The sequence below is a fragment of the Tachysurus vachellii genome, chromosome 5 (assembly GCF_030014155.1).
Source record: "Tachysurus vachellii isolate PV-2020 chromosome 5, HZAU_Pvac_v1, whole genome shotgun sequence".
NCBI lineage: Eukaryota > Metazoa > Chordata > Actinopteri > Siluriformes > Bagridae > Tachysurus > Tachysurus vachellii.
In genome coordinates, this window is record NC_083464.1 from 21,621,995 (window position 1) to 21,642,010 (window position 20,016).

General features: G+C 40.5%; 1 protein-coding gene across 13 annotated transcripts in view; it reads right to left on the reverse strand.

Annotated features, from left to right (window-relative positions):
• nbeal2 (neurobeachin-like 2) overlaps positions 1-17,342 on the reverse strand; it is a 53,931-nt gene extending 36,589 nt beyond the window's left edge. For 7 of the 13 annotated variants that reach the window (XR_009648453.1, XM_060870446.1, XM_060870445.1 and 4 more), the window contains exons 1-5: positions 16,963-17,342; positions 2,433-2,521; positions 1,113-1,292; positions 664-751; positions 215-327 (exon numbers count right to left, since the gene is read on the reverse strand). Coding sequence is in view for 12 of the 13 variants with exons in the window: in XM_060870446.1 (XP_060726429.1) it covers positions 215-327; positions 664-751; positions 1,113-1,292; positions 2,433-2,521; positions 16,963-16,998 (506 nt within the window). In the remaining variant the exon portion in view is untranslated. Of the gene's footprint in view, positions 1-214; positions 328-663; positions 752-1,112; positions 1,293-2,432; positions 2,522-4,493; positions 4,745-16,962 lie in introns of those variants that run through there. The other 6 variants (XM_060870449.1, XM_060870448.1, XM_060870447.1 and 3 more) reach the window with 3 other exon arrangements.
• Between the last annotated feature and the right edge of the window lie 2,674 nt (positions 17,343-20,016).

Sequence of the window (20,016 nt, forward strand, 5' to 3'; positions counted from 1 at the left end):
AACCACACACCAATGTTATGTTCATGTATGCTGAGTTGGACAAAAACATAGAAACAGAGTTTTGCGAGATGGACGATGGTCCATATAGTCTGTGTATATGTGTGTGTGCATGGTTTGTGTTTTGTGTATTTTTATTATTGGCATTCTTGATGTGGGTTAATATCCCGCCCCTTTCTCACACACACACACACACACACACCACACACACGCTCACCCTGCCTGCCGTCTCCTCCATGTCTGATAAGGGTCAAAGAGGTTTTCACAGAGCAGCAGGCAGTGCTGTACCACTGACTGCAGATTGCTTTGCTCCTCAGGCTTCTTCTTTATCTGGAACACACCCAAACATACCACACCCTCATTCCATGCCTTTTAAACACAGATTTACATGAGTTTTGTAAATGGCTCGAGTGTCCTTAGTGTGCAGTGGAAGGCTGAACTCATTTTTCTACCTTGGTAACAACAGTAAGTAAGTAAGTAAGTAAGTAAATAAATAAATATGACCATGTTTATGTATTAAAATAAGCGAATACTGATTCCTTTAGTCAAACAGACGAAGCTAAACGCAGATGACATACAGGCATATATCAATTTTAATACTTTAATCTTGAATACTACAATCTAATATATATGTTGAAGCATAGTGCTGGGAAATCATGAGTCTACCTGATTCAGACAGTAGTTTAACAGCTTGATGGTTTCAAGCACAAAGCCGGGGGTCTTGTCCGGATCAATATTCTCCATGTTCCTGCAAGTTCATTCAGTTAGTTCAAACACAAATACACTGTTCCCACCCATTGTTGACACTGCGCCTGTCGAACCAGTTCGAGGGAACAAAGCAGAAGATAACTCACCAGAGAATAAACTTTAACAACAATAATCTAACAAGCAAGTTGATTTATTTCACCTTCACCACCATTCCGCATTGTGTCAGACTCCTGTTCCATTTCTCAGCCTAACATAAGCATCAGTATTTTATGTGAATTTGCACGAACACGAACTAGTTCCTGTGTTATTCAGGAGCAGATACAGAAAAGGTGCACTAGCAATGTACAAACCTCTAGCAGAAAAAACATAAAGCGGTACACTGAGAATTAGTGAGTCCTTGCCTGCAGATGATGATGAAGAACTTGATGAGGAGCAGAGGGTGAGGTGTGCTGTTGTTCTGCTCCTGACCGGATAGGTGCAGGACGCTGTGCCATAGCTGCGTTCCGAGGAACACGAGAAAATCTCGCGGCACCACGGGCACCTCGGCGTTCCACTCCTCCAGACTGCAGGTATATGAACAGGAGTTACTGTATGTGCCAAAATACAACATTAAAGACATGATGAAGGGTTTGAAGAAATGGAGATACAGAATACTGGGCCTGAGGACACTGGTGTTAATCAGTAACTCTAAGTGAATTAGAATTAGAAGCCATAGCAGTAAGTTGGTGTTGGTGTAATCTACTCTTATATACTGTAACGCTCTTACAGACTGGACTCACTAACTAGTATGATATGGAATGGTATTGTTTCTTTCCCCATTTCTCCCCATAATATGCTCAATCTGGTCAATCATCTGCCAATTCACAGCCACCACTTCACAGCTCTCCGCACGCATCATGTGACAGTGAGCACCTCGGCGAGAATGCAGGTTAATGTGTGCACGAATCCATCCAGCCAGCATCTTTTCAATCTGCTGCTCATGCTGCATTACATGGCAGAGAATACATGTTAAGAAAGCGCTACCTGCCCTCTTTTACATACTGTACATAATCTCTCTGATGCTAGTGATTGGCTAGTGTCACTTTGAATGAAAGAGGAGAAGAGAGCATGAGCAAATTTGATCTCTTAACACTTTATTAACACGAAATTTCCTACATCAGGAAAAACAATCTGCATGAAAACAAGCAATTGTGGCAAATTCCCCGTTCTCCGTGTGAGGGACGGTACGGAGTACAACGAATGCACAACGACAGAGTACAACGACAGAGGAAACAGTGCATGGGCAATTTTGATCTCTTGGCTTCCTGAATATAGATGACTGTGTAATCTTTGGATGAAAGAACAACCGTTTTTCTATTGCACCGTTCAATAGCAAGATATTCTGTAATTCAGTGATTTGAGTTATACAGAATCCTTTAAGGTTTTTGAGCAAACATTTAAAAAACATCAGGAGTTACTTGATTTTTTAAAGCCGTCGGTGGAAGACGTTTTAATGTAAACACCAAGGATTCATGACTGATACCAGTTCCATGGTTCCAAAGTTTCTTGATAAACCTTATAATTTATTTACCGAGTTATTAAAGACTCAGTTCAAATGAATGTTGTCTTTGTACAACTTTTGATAAGTGTGACACATTTCAGGGGAAAATTTTCCTGATGCTTTAGCAGACAGCGCTTAACCGATTTCAGTAGTTAGTTAGTGGTAAGTCGGTGTGTGACAGTCTCACCGGCGTGGCTCCAGAGACTGGACATCGATGATCTTCTCAAAGGATGCCACAAAAGCTTCCAGACACTGCTGCAGGTAGCTAACATCTTTCTGCAAAAGAGAGGAAAGAATAATTGACACAAATCAATATAATATCATCGAGACTAATGATCAATGCAAGCTAAAATGATCAAGAAAATACTTCATCGTCAGTCGAATGATATTGCTTTCTGAGTTTATACTTGAATAGCTTCTAGAAGCATGAGATTAGGTTATGGGGGGAAAACCATCTTCATCTGTATGTCATCAGTCATGATATCAGTCATTTGTTTGCAATGCAGTTTTCCCTACTGGGTTCTTTGTATAACTCTACACTAATGTTTTATACACTAATGTGTAAGACATCAAGTAAAATTAGGCTGCTAGAAAACCAAAAATTGTCAGTGTCAGAGTGAGGGACAGTATCGAGTACAAGAAACACTGCTGCATCGATTTGTTTTTAAGCGTCATACCTTTTTTTTTTTTGGTTTGTTTCACTGGTTGATTAGCTTAATGTGTCCACCTGTACTATGTCTTGCCCTCGATTATTTATGGCCTGCGGTTTCTTGGTCTCCCACTAAAGACCAACACCCTCCCCCCACTACCCCCACCCGAGCTTCACAAGCGTAAGGTTGCAGGAGTGAACAACACACATGCTTCTGCCCAAACTGAAACACACACTCACAAAAAGAAAGACAGGAAAACAGACAAGAAAACAGTTTTTTTTTTTTCTGTATATGCTCAGAATGCTACAACAAAGAGAAGTCTTTTCAGAGAGGTTTCAAGTAAATCTTTTTCTAGATGCGAGGAATCTAAATAACCCCTGGGGAACCCTGAAAGTACAGGGTTAAAACTGCAACTAAACACTCAATACTTTGGGCAACTCTAGTAATAAAAAGAAAAATAACTAAAAAAAAATGTGGATTAAGATTCAAAAACACGTCCTCCGTCCTTCATGGATGTTTGTGTAGTACGTTGTGAACCCACAGTGTGTGTGGTGTTTTATACTGTACGTTATCTCCCAAGTTTGCTAGAGCTCTTGCTGGTGAAACAGGATGTTGCAGTGGGTGCTTTGGTGTGATGTCACTGGGAGAGTATTGCAAGACACAAACCACATGTCGACTGGTTCTGTGCAACGTGAGAACCTAGATTGACTGATTTGTCTTAAATGGTTGAGAACAACGGTCGTCAAGAATTTACACCGTCGCAAGTCCCGAACATGTGCAAAAACACCAAAGAGGGAAGTTTAAACATTTCATTGGATGGGATGAAGATATGAAGTGATGAATTATAGAGTTCATCGTTATTCTTTTTGCCATTAACTAAACGAGCGCGATCAGTGAGTTCCTCAATTTCAGGCCTAATTTTAAAGTCAGATTAGTGCAACATTAAACACCACAACTTAACTGGACCATCTAACAATGCTGACATGTTGTTCCTATATAAACCTCATAAAACTCCAGCATCTCATTTTTCCATGTCATCACTTTCGGCATTGAAATGAAACATAAAAACGATGAATTACACGGAGTACAAAATTAATCATCTCACTCTAAAATACTCTCTGTAATCAAACTCATTACTGATTGCGGTATTTCACGACATCCTGCAGCTTTCCAGATTATAGTACAGATGTCACCATCCTGTCACTTATTCTTGCTTTTGTTAAACAACAAGCCATCAGCATCATTCCTCTCTAGAACAATAAGATGGTAAGACATCATCATGTCTGGAGGGCCAGATGTCAACAGCCTACACGGCATCTTCCACCGAGGTATGGAACTGAGTCATAGAGCAAGAACACCATGAGAAAGATGCTCGCTAGACGCTGTGATACAGTAATACAGCTTGTTCAGTGTACAGAGGAAGTTGGCACGTAATCAACCTCAGCACAAACGAGTCATACGCTCAAGATACACAAAGCGCCTCAAGTTCTTTTGAAAGAAAAATAAAAAACAAGACAAGACCTACGATGCACTATGTTAAAAAACACTCGCGTGTAGCTATTTTGCATCCCTAGGAAAAACAGAAGGCTGATGATTACCAGTTGGCGTTCTGTTGAGGGCCAGTCCATGTCGCATGGCAGTCGAGGGAAGCTGAAGGGGGGCACTGGAACCCCGGTCTCTTCAGAGGCACCACGGCTATGACTCTAAGGAACATTTACTCTTACTCATGTCATCCGGCACATAATTTTGTTCTACCTTGTACAAACTCACACTCCTTCTCTCTCTCTCGCTCTCTCTCTCTCTCTCAGGAGCGCTCTCCGTCTCTCCTTCTCTCTCTCTCTCTCTCTCTCTCTCTTTGACTTTCAGCCTTGATTCTCTGCTTCATTTAAGCAACCAGGAAATGCCAAGTCACTTTAAGTGAAGCACATTTCCTCTCATCACTGCTTCCGTTTCTGTCACTGTCTTAATTCTCATTGGTGGACTTCCAGCAGCTTGCATGTTTCTCCTTCAGTTAATTATTATATAGTTGTGCAAGGCAGTAAACAGCAAGAAACACAACGAAGCGCAGCTCATTTACAGAATCACAAGGTAAACGCTATGACTGTATGGTGGTTGATTTTCAGAAAGGCTTGTTACAAAAGGCCCGACCTTCCAGTCAGACACAGGAGCAGTTAAATGTGCTTTCCTGGCTCTTCTCCTTTCCACAGGTATCAATAAGTGTCTTAAGGGAAAGAGACAGATCCCGGAGCTCTGTAAGTGAAAGGTGGAAATAACTAAGAAGTGTAAATGGACATGCTGTGACTGGTGTCTAGTAGCTCTTCCTACACCATAATTACATCCACAAGAGGAAAGCTGCTCAGTGAGAACACATGTATGTGTGGCTTTTTAGGATTAACCCCATGAGGGAAGAGGCACCGGATCGGGGACGAAGGCCAACCGTGCAGGTCCGTGGTCTTATAAGGCGCTAATGAGAACCTTAATGAATTTTCCACTTTAGCAACTATATACAGCCGAGTCAGCTGGTTTAAATGCTGCCATCTAGACAAAAGTACACCACACACACTGATATGGCAAGTAATCTGGGTCACTAGGGGTAGCCCTAACTAATTTTAATACTACAATTGTCTGAACCTTTCGCAAAGCAGAACAGGTCAGTTCCACAACACAATCCTTATCAATCCATAAACAACATGAAATGTTCCAAATTTTCTCCAAACGAATTAGGAAATGAAAATGTCATATTCACATATCAGAAGTGAAACCCAGAAGAAATAACGGTACCTTCCATTCTAAAGGCAGCGTCAATATATGTCTACAGGCACCTGCTGATAGGGGAACTCACAAGCGCACGCCTGACTCGAGCTCACGACAGTTCAAAATTCCCATCCGAACGGCTCCGAATGCTATGATATGTTTCACTGTGTAAAAGCAGAGTGGGAATTCAGCCTGGGTGGAAATATGGCTGAATAAGCAGCTGTCCTCTTAGTGTTTGACATTCTGAGCGACTCTGACTCCAGCAACAGCTAAGCAGACACAAAGACCTCAGTTTCTTTGAGGTTCACCGCTCAGTTTTCTATTAGCAAACAGGCAGCACGAGCAGACACGAAAGAGTCATTTCAATCCTTATTAACAGCACATGTATGTGAGAGATTAAAGGTTATCGTAAACATTGTGTTTGTATGTGTGTGTGTGTGTGTGTGTGTGTGTGTGTGTGTGTGTTGTATTTCACATGGATTTGTGGAACTTTGTAGATTCCAATAGAATGAAGCATTTTTAAATAATACAATTTTTTACCAGTACTTCCGGAATGGAAATCAACTTATCAGACATTTTCAATCAGGATAAACAAATGAATTATTTTATCACCACAAATCTGACATATAATGAGTCTGGACACTGTTGACTTTCAGTGTGAGATGTTTTTTCCCTGGAATGGTTCAATTTTGTATGACAAAAGTTTAAAGCTAAAGGTCAGGGCAAGTTAGTATAAAAATATTTATTAGCTTTGGAATTAGGGGGCACGGTGGCTTAGTGGTTAGCACGTTCGCCTCACACCTCCAGGGTTGGGGGTTTGATTGTGTGGAGTTTGCATGTTCTCCCTGTGCCTCGGGGGTTTCCTCCGGGTACTCCGGTTTCCTCCCCCGGTCCAAAGACATGCATGGTAGGTTGATTGGCATCTCTGGAAAATTGTCCATAGTGTGTGAGTGAATGAGAGTCTGTGTGTGCCCTGCGATGGGTTGGCACTCCGTCCAGGGTGTATCCTGCCTTGCTGCCCGATGAAGCCACAGGCTCCCCGTTACCCGAGGTAGTTCGGATAAGCGGTAGAAAATGAGTGAGTGAGTGAGTGAGTGAGTGAGTGAGCTTTGGAATTAAAGTGGGCTGCATCTCAATCAGCTCCCTACTTCACTAGTCAGTTAACTGATCACTTGTGAAATCCTTCTAGTGCACTGGAATGTTCGCTCCCACAATGCCCAGCAAAAACCAGGGAGCATCGATGGTCACTATGTTCACTGACCGGAAAGCCTTTCAAGTTGAAAAAATGGCAGATAAAGTCAGACAGTTTTGTCTAGAAATTTAAGCAGCTTGCAGGTGTAGTGAATTTTCATGACAGAAATGCATGTGATTAAGCTGACAAATTCCCATAACATGTTAAAAACTAAAAAAATTGATACGTTTGAGTTTTTACAGTGACTGATGAGGAAATTAGGAAGTTAGAAAATCATCAGTGTCTCACAGGGCTCTCAATTTTTGGAAAAAAGTTTGAATGAATTTCCAACGTCACGCAATTTGTTTGGATATTTTCAAATATCCCCAGCCCAAAAAAGGCTACTGCAACATCACACGTGTAGGCTTACAATTAAATGTTGTTTTAAAAGCTGTGAAATGCTCACATTTTATTCAGTAAAAGTCCCAATGTCTGCTAGATTATTTCCACCTCTATGATAAAAATGGGTGGGGGCACGGTGGCTTAGTGGTTAGCACATTTGCCTCACACCTCCAGGGTCGGGGTTCGATTCCCGCCTCCGCCTTGTGTGTGTGGAGTTTGCATGTTCTCCCCGTGACCCGAGGTAGTTCGGATAAGCGATAGAAGATGATGATGATAAAAATGGCTTGAATTAAACATATGAACTCACAGACAGTAGGAAGAATAGCCTACATCTGAACTACAAAAAGAATAGCGATCCACCGATCAACCAACCTGATCGGGATCATGCGCGGCATACGAAGTTGTATGCTTGGTGCCGCTCCGCTCGTCTGTGCCTCAGTAGGTGAGGACAGCTGTGAGGTCCAAGACAGTTGTTTAAACCGCCTTATCTTTAACCATAACTTTGTCATCTACGTCCTAACGTTTAACATCCTTCCACACCCTGCTTTTTAAATGATTTGGGGTCATAACTGTCCGCTTAAATCAGCTCTACTTCCTGCTGTTCTCTTGTATTTTAATATCATTAGCTTAATTTACTGATGGGCCAAGAAGGCATTCAAAACCTGTATGTTGCACACTGCTGGATCAGAGACTAAACAACAAAATGAAAAAGTTTAAAGCGTTTACTCTAAGCATTAATCTTCGTATGGGCAAATTACAGTTTGAATATGAATTTTTCAGGTCAAGTTCGAACGAATGTTTGAATATCGATTTAAAAGTGACAGCCCTAGTGTCCCAATGTGTAGTGAGCCAGAGACCTTACTAAATGGCTGAACTTGTGTACAGGATATACTGAATTATAACCAGGGTACTGACTAATACACACCAGCTGGACTTCCAGCATCGTTATAACATCTAGAACCTTTTGTTCACATCTTAAAAAACCACCTACATTATGACCAAACAGAGACCTTTTCCTGTAGCCTGTCCTTAAACACTCACCAGCAACTGCTTCAGATTCTTTACCCACATTTAAAGAGAAGGTTTTGTTCAGTCCAGTGACAAATCTTTCTCCAAAGGGTTTACTGTGTCACAGAATTGAATGGTTAATCTTCCTGCTGTAACAGAAACATGCAAACAGCCAATCAGAGTGCAACCTTGCAGATTATGTTGCTCATGGCCAGAAACGTGTACAAAAGGTATCGGATATCTTTCAACCCATATGCCGAGGATGATACTCTGATCTACATGCTTCCTGTAAACAAATCATTTTATTTAAAAATGACCACTAACCCTGTGACAGGAATTCTAGGTTCCAACGTGAATCAGTTTCAAGTCCAATCCAATACATCTGCTCCGGATGATCCATCAGCTTGAACGGCTTAGCTCAAGTCAAGCTCAAGTCAAGTAACTTAGCAAGTAACAAGTAACTCAAGGGCTTAGCCGGGACATGTCCAGGAATGGGGCTAGTGATCGCTTCTAAACAAGTACTGCAATTCAAGTGTGTGTGTGTGTGTGTGTGTGTGTGTGTGTGTGTGCGCATTGGATAGTGCATCCATACAGCTTCGATTTGCTTCTTAGGACTTTTCAAAACAGGGAGTTGCTGTGCCATTAACTAGATTATCCTTCACACAGCTAATTGTCTGGACTAATTAAAGCAGCTTCCTCAGCTGCAGGCTCCACTGCCAAAGCTTAGATCTTTTTGCTAAAATAACGTCCCATAAATACAATAAACAAACCCCTAATTTACCAGCAATGATAAACCAGTAAATGATGAAATTTGATATGTATGAACTAAAACTACATAAACAGTAGTTTACCGCTATGAGGGAAAAAGATTCTATTCATTTAGGTCACAGATATTAATGTAGGCTTTGGGGAAAATAGGACATAATTAGATGAATATAAAAAATAAATCCATTTTGTGGTTTGAGATCTAAATATGTCTTGTATTTAGTGCATCAAAGTTCATCAATCTCCCACGCTTAGAGAAACACAGATGAAGCAGAGATCACAGATTGTAGCACTGCACTATAAACCCCCGGTTTAGCCTTGCTAAGGAAGGCAAAGAGCAGTGATACTAAATGAGTTGAAGAGAGCTAAATATAGCTAAATCATAGTCTCAAGAGGGTGGTGGAAAGTACTGGAGCTGATCTGCAGCAGCAGGCCTGAACCTGTCCCTCTGAGAGACATTTAACAGTCGTTCTTGGTGGAAATGTCCCAGGTGGAATTCCCTGCCGTTTAATAGATACCCTTTAGTCTTTCACCTTGAGCTATTGTGTGCAATGAACACAGGCGATAAAATATTGTTGCAATATTAGACGGAATATAGCACAGTGAAATTCAGATGGAAGTTGGGGTCAGAGCACAAGATGAGCCATGATATAGGACCCTTGGAGCAAAGAGGGTTAAAAGCATTGCTCAAGGTTCCCAACAGTGGCAGCATGGACGTGCTGTGGCTTAAATCCCCAACCAACAACCCACAGCCTTAACCGTTTGAGCCACTTCTCTAAATATATCTCAGAAGACAGATAAGTGCTACTATAAAGTAGATTTCTGCTTCTGAATGATTTGCAAGAAGATAAATATTATGTTACTGAACACTTTCCCGAGCAGGTCTAGACCTGTGAACCAATAGCCAAGAGGAAATCTTGCACAACCAGAAGCACTCAGACACAAGTCGAGCTCACGTTATCCAGGTGCATCAAAAGGTACGAAGATGGGAGTCTAGCTCATGTGCCCTCCGGGTAATAGGGGTACTATATGGCCACATGTTCTGCAGTAAAGGATGTCTAAAAAATGTGACAACTTAAAAGTGTGTTTGTGTGTGTGGGTGTGTGTGTGTCATTATTAGCACAAATGTGGTTGATGGACCACAGCTTGTCAAAAACGATTACCCATAAAGACATAAAAGCATATTAACAAGACCCAGGAGCCTTTTACAAGTAATCATCCAGCACTTTAATTCTCAGGCTTCAGAATGTGCTAGAATGCTTTCTCTAAAACTTTTAATCAAAGAAGCATTACATGAGCCAGAAGCAAAATCTCAAGAGCGGCTGAAATTCCTCAACACGGTATTCCTCATGACGATTTGCAGACTGTGTTGTTATAAATGGATTCATTCAAAAAGAAGACGATGTGCATGATTTAGAAACAGCTATGTTTGGCCTTAAGGCCCCGAGGTGCATATTTAAACTATAATTTGAACAGATGTACAAGGAAGAGGCAATAGGAAAAGTCATTTGCATGTTGAAACAGAGCCTTAAGGGCACTTTTGTAAAATAATATTTCCTGTTGGGATTGTTAAAACAACAACAACAACAACAACAATAAAGTATGTTTGAAAGGTTCTTCATTGTGTTCAGAGTGTGTGAATATATGTATGTATGTATGTATGTATGTATGTATGTATGTATGTGTGTGTGTGATGGTGCCTTGTTATTGGTTGGCACCCTGTCCAGGATGGTCCATGAGTGCTCTGGGATAAACTCCAGGCTCCCCATGAGGCTGTGTAACATCAGCAGTAAAGAAAATGGATAGATGGATGAATGGAAACAAACAAACTGCACTACCCAAGTGTCTGCCCTACCACCCAATGATGCTCCAGTTACAAAATTGGCCATGCTGCCTGAGGGAGGCACTAACGAAATGACACACTCAGGGGAGAGTATATTGGCTCACGTGTGCTCATGCTGTTAGCACTATCCTCAGAGTGTCTTATGCTGACCCTTGATGTAACATGAACAGCAGTTCAAAAAGATATCTTAGACAGATTCAAGTGTCACAGAGGAAGCTAAGCTCATTTAAGCCTTCACCCTCCCTCTCTGTTTATTTCCTGTCAATTGTATTGTTTCCTGTGTGTATTGGTGTTTAATAAAACCCTGCAAATGAATTCATTTGTTGAATACTGTGGAGGTTTATCAGCTACAGGCTATAGTCGCTCACCATGGTGAGGTTTTGGCAGCTTACCAAAACGAGAACACGGCCCTACAGGTCGCAAACGCCCAACTCGCTCAGATGGTGCAAGTCTGCCCTGGGACCAAACCACTCCACATGGCGTTACCTGGAATGTTTGGAGCTGCAGACAAATGTTTTAAATTTCTAAGGCAGTATGATATTTTCTTCACGCAAGACAATGAACTGTGCCTTCATTATGCCCCTTCTTACTGGCAAAGCCCTGGATTGAGCCGTGGCCCTCTGGAATAACCCACCTCAGGTGTGGAGTTTGTTCACCTACTTCTCCTAGTTGTTCCGCAATGTGTTTGAGCATCTGGCAGGAGGGAGGGATGTCTCAGTACAACTACTGCATTTATGCCAAGACCTCTACTCAGCCATGGAATATGTTGCCAAGGTTCCGAACCTTAGCTGCACAAAGTGGATGGAATGATATGGGGGCATGTGGTATCCTAGTGGTTAAGGTGTTGGTCTACTGATTAGAAGGTTGAGAGCTCGCATCCCAAGTCCACCAAGCTGCCACTGCTGGGCCCCTGACCCCCTGTGTAAAAATTAGCTAAAATGTAAGTTGCTCTGGATAAAGGTGTCTGCCAAATACTGTAAATACAGTAAGTGAGCCCTGAATTTAATGCACCATCAAGGGACTACATCTCCCACTGTACCCTGCACTGCCCCTTAAAGATCACGACTGTTGAAATACAGCCCATAAGGAACGGCTACATCACTCACCAAAGGACCCAACTTACCCTCCAATTCGGTCCCTTTCATGATGAGGAGCTGGTGCTGTTCGTCACCCCAGCAAACCCGGTGATCCCCCAAATTCCAAACCGCACATTATCATGCCTGAGGGCCTTCTCAAACGATTCCTCAACACCCTTGTTCACACAGGGTTATACCTTGGTGATGGTAATCGTGGATAGGTTTTATGCCATTTCTGGTCGTCTGTGCCAAATTTCACATTTTTCACAACTTTGTTTATTGTCTATTGACTTTGATTGTTTGCTCTGTGATTTAGTGTTACATAAAACACTGCAAATGGATTCAGCTGTGAACTCCACTGACTTGGTGCATCATTTATCTCCACTCAACTCCATTTATCTCCAGCTTATTTCATGCACTGACTAAACCTCCAGTAATGAATGCTAGTGAGCAACCAGCTGCTAAACAACCCACAAACCAACAAACATTTCTGCTGAATGGAACTTTAATTTTTACTCTAAGGGAAAGAAATCGGAAATTAACCAGTGGCAGGCAGCGTTACAATTCTGTCATAACATCACAAATGAGATGCTCTGAGATGCTGTTGTGGAAAATGAACGTTCACCTTCTGATCGGATTTGCAAATACTCAGTGTAAATCATAATAATGCATTGTAAATGTCCATAGGAGATATGAGACTAAACAAACGTTTACACAAAAATGTTTTCACTTACAATACATTTAGGATTGGTCCTTAATGAATATATCTAGTATGAAAGAAAGCTACCTTAATGACACATAATGAACACACAGGTTTAATCTGAATAACCTGAATTCCTAGTATACTTGGAGTGACAGATATAATCAAGTGCCGAGCTCAAAGGTGTCACTAAACATTAGAACCTGACCTTCTGGTGCATGACAAAAGATCTTTAACTGAGCTGCCTTGTGAGAAAAACTTGAGTGTAATCACAAAGGTCACAGAGGTACATAATTTTACCACATCATTTTGGCGAAGTAAGCAATGCTGCACAAATTTACTAATACAGAAACTTGTTTGGGCGTCATTAAGTAGCAAATCTGTTTTGCACATGCTAAAATGTCATGAAATCAGCTGCCGTCTATGTGTACTAGCTACGTCCCTGAGTGACGGAAATGATTACCCAAGTAGCAAGCATCAATCTGCACAAAAAAGGCTTTATCATGTAAAAAGGCCCTCCCTAGATTGAGCCAGCCCTGAATTCACAAACATTTTCTGTCATGCATTCGATGATCACACAGAAACAGGTTACCGATGATAGCAGTCATAACAGGAAATGGTTTTTATCACATCACTGAAATCCTCAGTGCAGCACAGGCAGAAGGAAGTGGTCTGACATAGAGACATCTCTCTTGCTGTGACATGTTAAAGAAAGCCTGGCACAGAAAAAGCTCAGTCTATGTGTGGTATCACCTCTGATGATGCCTGCTGTGCTTAACCCTGTACACTGCATACTAATGCTAATTAGATAGTTATGGAGTACACTATTTACTGTAGAGTTTTTTTCTGTTTGATATATAGTGGTCTAGTTGTTTGAATGAACTCAACTTAAGATGACAATAATGCTCTTAATAACACCCTAAGCTAGGCATGTGCTTTCTCACAGACTGTGAGACAAATAGTAGTTATTAAGGGTTTGAAAATGCTAATGTCATCACTGTTTGTGCCTTAGGGCTTTGTTTGTGCCTTAGAGCTTTGTTTTTGCCTTAGGGCTCATTCAGCTGAGAGTGATACAGTAATACTAGATAAGTGTTACTAAAGGTCCAGCACTGTATAATAATTTATTAAAAATAATGTGTGTCATATTGATATATATACCTATTTTAAACAATCTCGGTCAAATGCTTGTTTGACAGACTACGGTTGTAATGCAGAAGAAGGACACTTGTTTGTCAGGCAGGTTTTTAAAGCCATGACCTTTATATAGTAAGAATTTTCGAACACAAAATACCAGCCACCCGATATAAACAAAGAGAGCGTTGAGCTCTAACATTCAAAGGCTTAGGCATGCACTGTACAGTCAAGCATGCATTCAGAGAAATAAAAAACAACAAACAGGTGGAATGGTTTGATGCATTATTGGCATGATACAGCCGACTGTGCTGTACTTCGTTTTCAAACAGGATGTGAATAAATTGCATTAAATCAGATTTGTTACCAGGCTTGATCTTATCTTATCTAAAATTTTATTAAACCAATACAGCACATAATTTTAACATATTTTATGTCTCACACACACACACACACACACACACACACACATACGCACACATTAATTCATTCATCTTCAGTAATAGCTTTGTCCTGGTCAGGGTGGATCCAGAGAACACCCAGAAGAAGGCAGGAGAATTCACTAGACCATTATGCATGCACTGATAACTGCCTTGAGGCAATTTAGTGTAGCATAGCCTTGTCTTTGGAATGCTCCTGAGCTCTGAAGTAGCAATACACCTCTGTATTGCCCCAAACCCACAAATACAGAGTAATATCAACTAGATTTGTAAAGTTTGTCACGACAAACTTTGATGTTGGCTTTGACAAAGCAAGTATTCGCAAAGGCCGGTGTTTTTTTAGAGGTGAGTGGACATAAGGATCAGTGTTACGTTTGGAGGCAAGTAGACAGAAAGCTAGGGTGCCAAAACATTTGGAGGCAAGTGGAGACGAACATGTCACATCATCCGAATACTCTTGAGGAAGTTCCCCACATTGGGCTGTGTTTTGATATATTTTCACGTGACGTCATCAGAATTCCCGTGAGGAAGTTCCCTTCATTGTTCTGAGTGTTTTGATATGTCACATGTCCATGTTGTAAAAAGTTTTTTGATTTTGCATATTTTGTGGCGGGGCTGCGGCACAACCGAAAGGCCAGTCGATACACCAATTTAAAACTTTGTTCAGAGTATCACAATAAAGGAGCTGGCCGAGTTTGGTGTAGATAGTTCTAAAGCTTGCCGAGTTTTAAACCTCTAAAATTTATAATGGGAGTCAACATTTGTAGCAACAAACTACAGACCAGCGTCTACAACATATCCGAATTTGGTACATGTGGCTCGAAAGCCCTAGGAGGAGTTACTCTTTATAAATTTTTGTCTAAGCTTAAATAGGAAAACAGAATGTTGGCTTCTACAAAGCGACATAATCATATCAATTGCTCTTTAAAATAAGTCAGGGGGAAAAGCTAGCTAAAAACCTGCCATGGTGTCGAGACCTTTGCCATGATAAGGATGATAGAAAGATGAAAGAAAAATAAATAAATGAGAAAAAGGTTATGTGCTCTTCCGAGGCTAAAGAAAAAGCCCATCTTTCAAAAAAAGCAAGAATGATACAATCTTTTTCTTAGTTAATGATATGAAAAGAATGATAAGAATTTAGCAAGGTTTGAAAGTTTATCTGAATCAGATTATCAGAAAAAGATTAGGCCGGGGAAACGACTGTGTACGAAATATGTTCCTAACGGGTGAGTTGTGCTGACACTGTGCATATCTACACTTACTCATGAGAGACGTTAGCATCATTAGCATCATTTCTTAGCATTAACAAACAACAACAACAACAACAACAATTCTCCTTTAGTAGTATTATAGAAATGCTACCTAGCTGGAGTCTGAATTTCTTTTTTTTCCCCCATAACCTTTCCTGTGCATTTCTGTCAAACAAGCATTTGACCGAGATTGTTTAAAATAGGCATATATATCAATATGACACACATTATTTTTAATAAATTATTATACATAACGCTAGCGCGTGAATGCTAGCTAGCATCCTGCACCTGCTCTCACCGTTTCCATCGCAACCATTCATAACGCTGTGACTCACACTGACTGCTCACACACACACACACACAGAAACGCGCACACACACACACACACACAGAAACACACAGAAACACACAAGACCCACAGAAAAACACATCTAAAATAACTCGATTAACTAAATCATTATTACAAAAGCATATACTACAACGTTATTTTTTTTTCATTTGGGAAATAAAACGCGGGTCTTTTGTAGTCTGTACACATGAACCACTAGAGGGCGTGTCACAGAGGAAGCAGCCAATCAGCACGTTATTTATTTAGAATCGACTCCTTATTCCTTCAGCTGGGTTCCTCAAGAGCTATGAACAAGCTGTCATTTAAAATATATATATATATATATATATATATATATATATATATATATATATATATATATATATATATATATATATATTAAAAGCAGTCAACGAAAGGGTTTTTTCTCACACAGCATATCGCACCAAATTGTCAACTAACCTCAGTAATTAAAAAAAGTAAATAAAAAAATAGAAATCAAAGAAATGGTGTGTAAATGCAAAACCCTGCGAACACGTTTATACACGTTATAGAGTCAATTAATCAGAATAATACAGTTTATACGTGCTGTAAATGAATAGGCACCTAACTTATAGACACCGCTAATGCACTGATCTGGTTATTAAATTAAAGTTTATCATTTTCCTATGACATACTTCTATTTATTCTTCTTTTATTTTACTTTAAAGTGATCTTTAAAGCCTGACAGATGAAGTTAGTATGAAATAAGGAAGTAGATCTGCTGACCACAGCCCACCTGTCGCCCAGGTAACAGCAGGTCCTGCTACTGCTAATAGCTCAAAACTGCTGTAAATACTCAAATATGGCTGTTTACGACATTATTAAACGTCCATCATGGTAATGTTTGTTTACTTATTTTGTATATTTAGACTCCAATGCTGTCCGTTTTGACACTTAACAGAGTTCGGAACACTTCCTGAATGTACTGTTGTTTTGCCCGTGACAAGCACAGGAAAGGTTATGGGAAAAAAAAAAAGAAATTCAGACTCCAGCTAGGTAGCATTTCTATAATACTACTAAAGGAGAATTGTTGTTGTTGTTGTAGTTGTTGTGAATATGTAAGTGCGCTGTACGCTCAATATCGCGGTTGTTTTTAAGGCAAACCAACACCAAGCCGACAACAGGTGCCGTGTTGTGGCTCTGCAAGTCTAACTCACCTTGGTATACAACATCCAGAGCTCAGGCGAAGCCATTCTCCTGCTGCTTCGGCTCTCAGGACGAAATTAAACCATTGAAGTTTTTACAAAGCGAGTCGTACAGCTGATCCACCCGGTGAAGAATCGCATGCCCGCCCGACTCCTCAGCAGGAGGCTACCTGCTCGGCCAGCTGTCCCAAACTTACTGCTTTAAATCCCGCATGACTTGGTGTTAGAATAATAACACACACATAACGCGAGCTGTCAACAAACAACACGAGAAAAAGAGCACAGCCATCTCTGTCCGAGGAATCCTTACAAACTAAACTAAAAGACAAGGTTGACTTTCCGCCCAACACACACTACACACACACTACACACACACTACATACACACACACACGCCTCCAGAATCTAAACCATTTTAACCGTGACAGCAGAGAGCGCTAGTGATAGACTTAACGATTCACTTCAGTGCTTCGATTCTTTCAAACGAATCGGTTTATATGAATCGAGCTCTTTTAATTCGCCTCGTTGACTGTTTTCAATAATCTGCTCCCTATAGTAACCAAAAAAATGGACTATTTCATATTGTTTTACGTTATTGGGTTATATAAAACCCATTGTTATAAATAGGACATAAAGCACTTTTTGCACACACTTATTAGTGTACACCACACCTTATCCTGCGTAAGTGTTAATACCAGTCTGTATATGCTGCAAAACCGCATTGACGAGACTAATAACATAGTGCATATTCATCTGCTACAAAAAAAAAAAAAAATAACCCCAAAGCTCTTCTTAAACATCCCTGAGGTGTATAGAGGAAGGCTCAGTAGAGAAAGTTCAACCTGCCACAGAAGATGCATACACAGAGCTGAACTCTGAGAGCTGCCATTGAGTCTGGCTTGTGTACTTCTATCAAAGCATTCAGTATCTGAAACAAGCAAACTACAACTGCTGAGAGGATTATTGGTGCCCCCCATGCACACAACTGTAGGTGGAATCACTCTGGACCACACACATACACACACACACACACACACACACTGCCCACCCATTTGCTGACCGGGGCAACAGAGCAAAAAGCACCTGGACATCCAGCCGCAGGATCGGTTCCCCCAAGAACAATAGAACACCTGTAGAACAATATATAGTATACTGTATATACACACAAAATACACACAAAATTCATACCTGTTTGTTAAGTTTGCGTGGCTTGTACATGTACAGGCCCATTTATTTTTATTTATTTTCATTTCCTGTTTATATTAAATGGTATATTATTTATATTAATGTTCTGTGTCTTTCTTTGTCTGTGTCTTTCTCCAGCACTGTAAAAAATCCTTGCTGGAGGATTGTTTGTGAAAAAATGTGAGCATACTTGACAATAAAGCACATTCTATACATATACAGTATAATCATATATATCTGTATACACACACACACATACATACACACACACACACACACACACTTTTTTGTGTATATTGTTCAAAAGGTGAATGGCTTGGGGGAACTGTTCTTACGGCTGGATGTAACATACAGTATATACATAAAATGCATCCATTCGTCCACCCATTCGAAACCTGGTGTGTATCCCTGGGGCTCGAGGAACAAGGCAGGTAACAAACATTTTTTCTTTAGACTTAGGGGCTAGATCTGTATATATACTCATATAAAAATGTTTTTGCTGTAAAACCTTTGCCAAACTCATTCTCTCCAGGAGTCAATGAGAAAGTGGAAGTGCAGGTAAAAGCATGTACATGTTCACCCCAAGTGCACTACAGGACCCGGTTTTGAGACACTGAATTATTTGTTTCTGGTTTTGTCTGACTGAATCGCTTTCAAGACTTGTTCAAATATAATGATTTGTTTTCAAGCACAGAAAGTTCTAGTCTAATTATCATGGACTTTCATGCTCTCAACTCTCAGGAAGCGGTGGTACCTCAGAAATCTGCTAAGAACATATCCTCTAAGGAGAGATTACTGTAGGTGTTATTAATTCAAATTAAATTATAACATAGTTATTACAAGGCATTGTAACAACTAAACCTTGAGTGTATATTACACTCACCGGCCACTTTAATAGGTACACCTGTCCAACTGCTCGTTAACGCAAATTTCTAATCAGCCAATCACATGGCAGCAACTCAATGCATTTAGGCATGTAGACATGGTCAAGATGATCTGCTGCAGTTCAAACCGAGCGTCAGAATGGGGAAGAAATGTGATTCAAGTGACTTTGAACGTGGCATGGTTGTTGGTGTCAGACGGGCTGGTCTGAGTATTTCAGAAACTGCTGATCTACTGGGATTTTCACGCACAACCATCTCTAGGGTTTACAGAGAACGGTCCGAAAAAGAGAAAATATCCAGTGAGCGGCAGTTCTGTGGGCGCAAATGCCTTGTTGATGCCCGAGGTCAGCGGAGAATGGCCAGACTGGTTCGAGCTGATAGAAAGGCAACAGTAACTCAAATAACCACTCGTTACAACCGAGGTATGCAGAAGAGCATCTCTGAACGCACAATACGTCAAACCTTGAGGCGGATGGGCTACAGCAGCAGAAGACCACACCGGTACTAGTAAGGTGTACCTAATAAAGTGGACAGTAAGTGTATATTATTATTACTCTGCTGTCACTCTGGGACATATTTTACAGTAACACACTTCTGAAAAGCTTCTGCATTATTATGTATAGGCCACATTTCGCACTGAACATTTTTATGCTTGCAGAAAATTTTGAATGCAAATTTCATTCAGCTTTCAAAATCTTTTTTGGTCCATGCAAACAAAATGCAAATAAAAATCGACAGACAAAAAAAATCACTGATGTGACCTGGACATGTTTAACACATACACAGATCTGTTTATTTGCCACTTGCAGAAATTCACCAAAATAAAACAGCAATTCTCTTGTATACTTTATTTTACCAGCTAAGGGATAATAATAGTAGATAATAGATTTCTACTGTTCAAACACATCTGATCCCTTACCAATGTCAGAGAGAACAAAACTGTCAATGATATCTGTTAGTAATTTTAATAATAATTGTCTCAATAACAGATAATAATC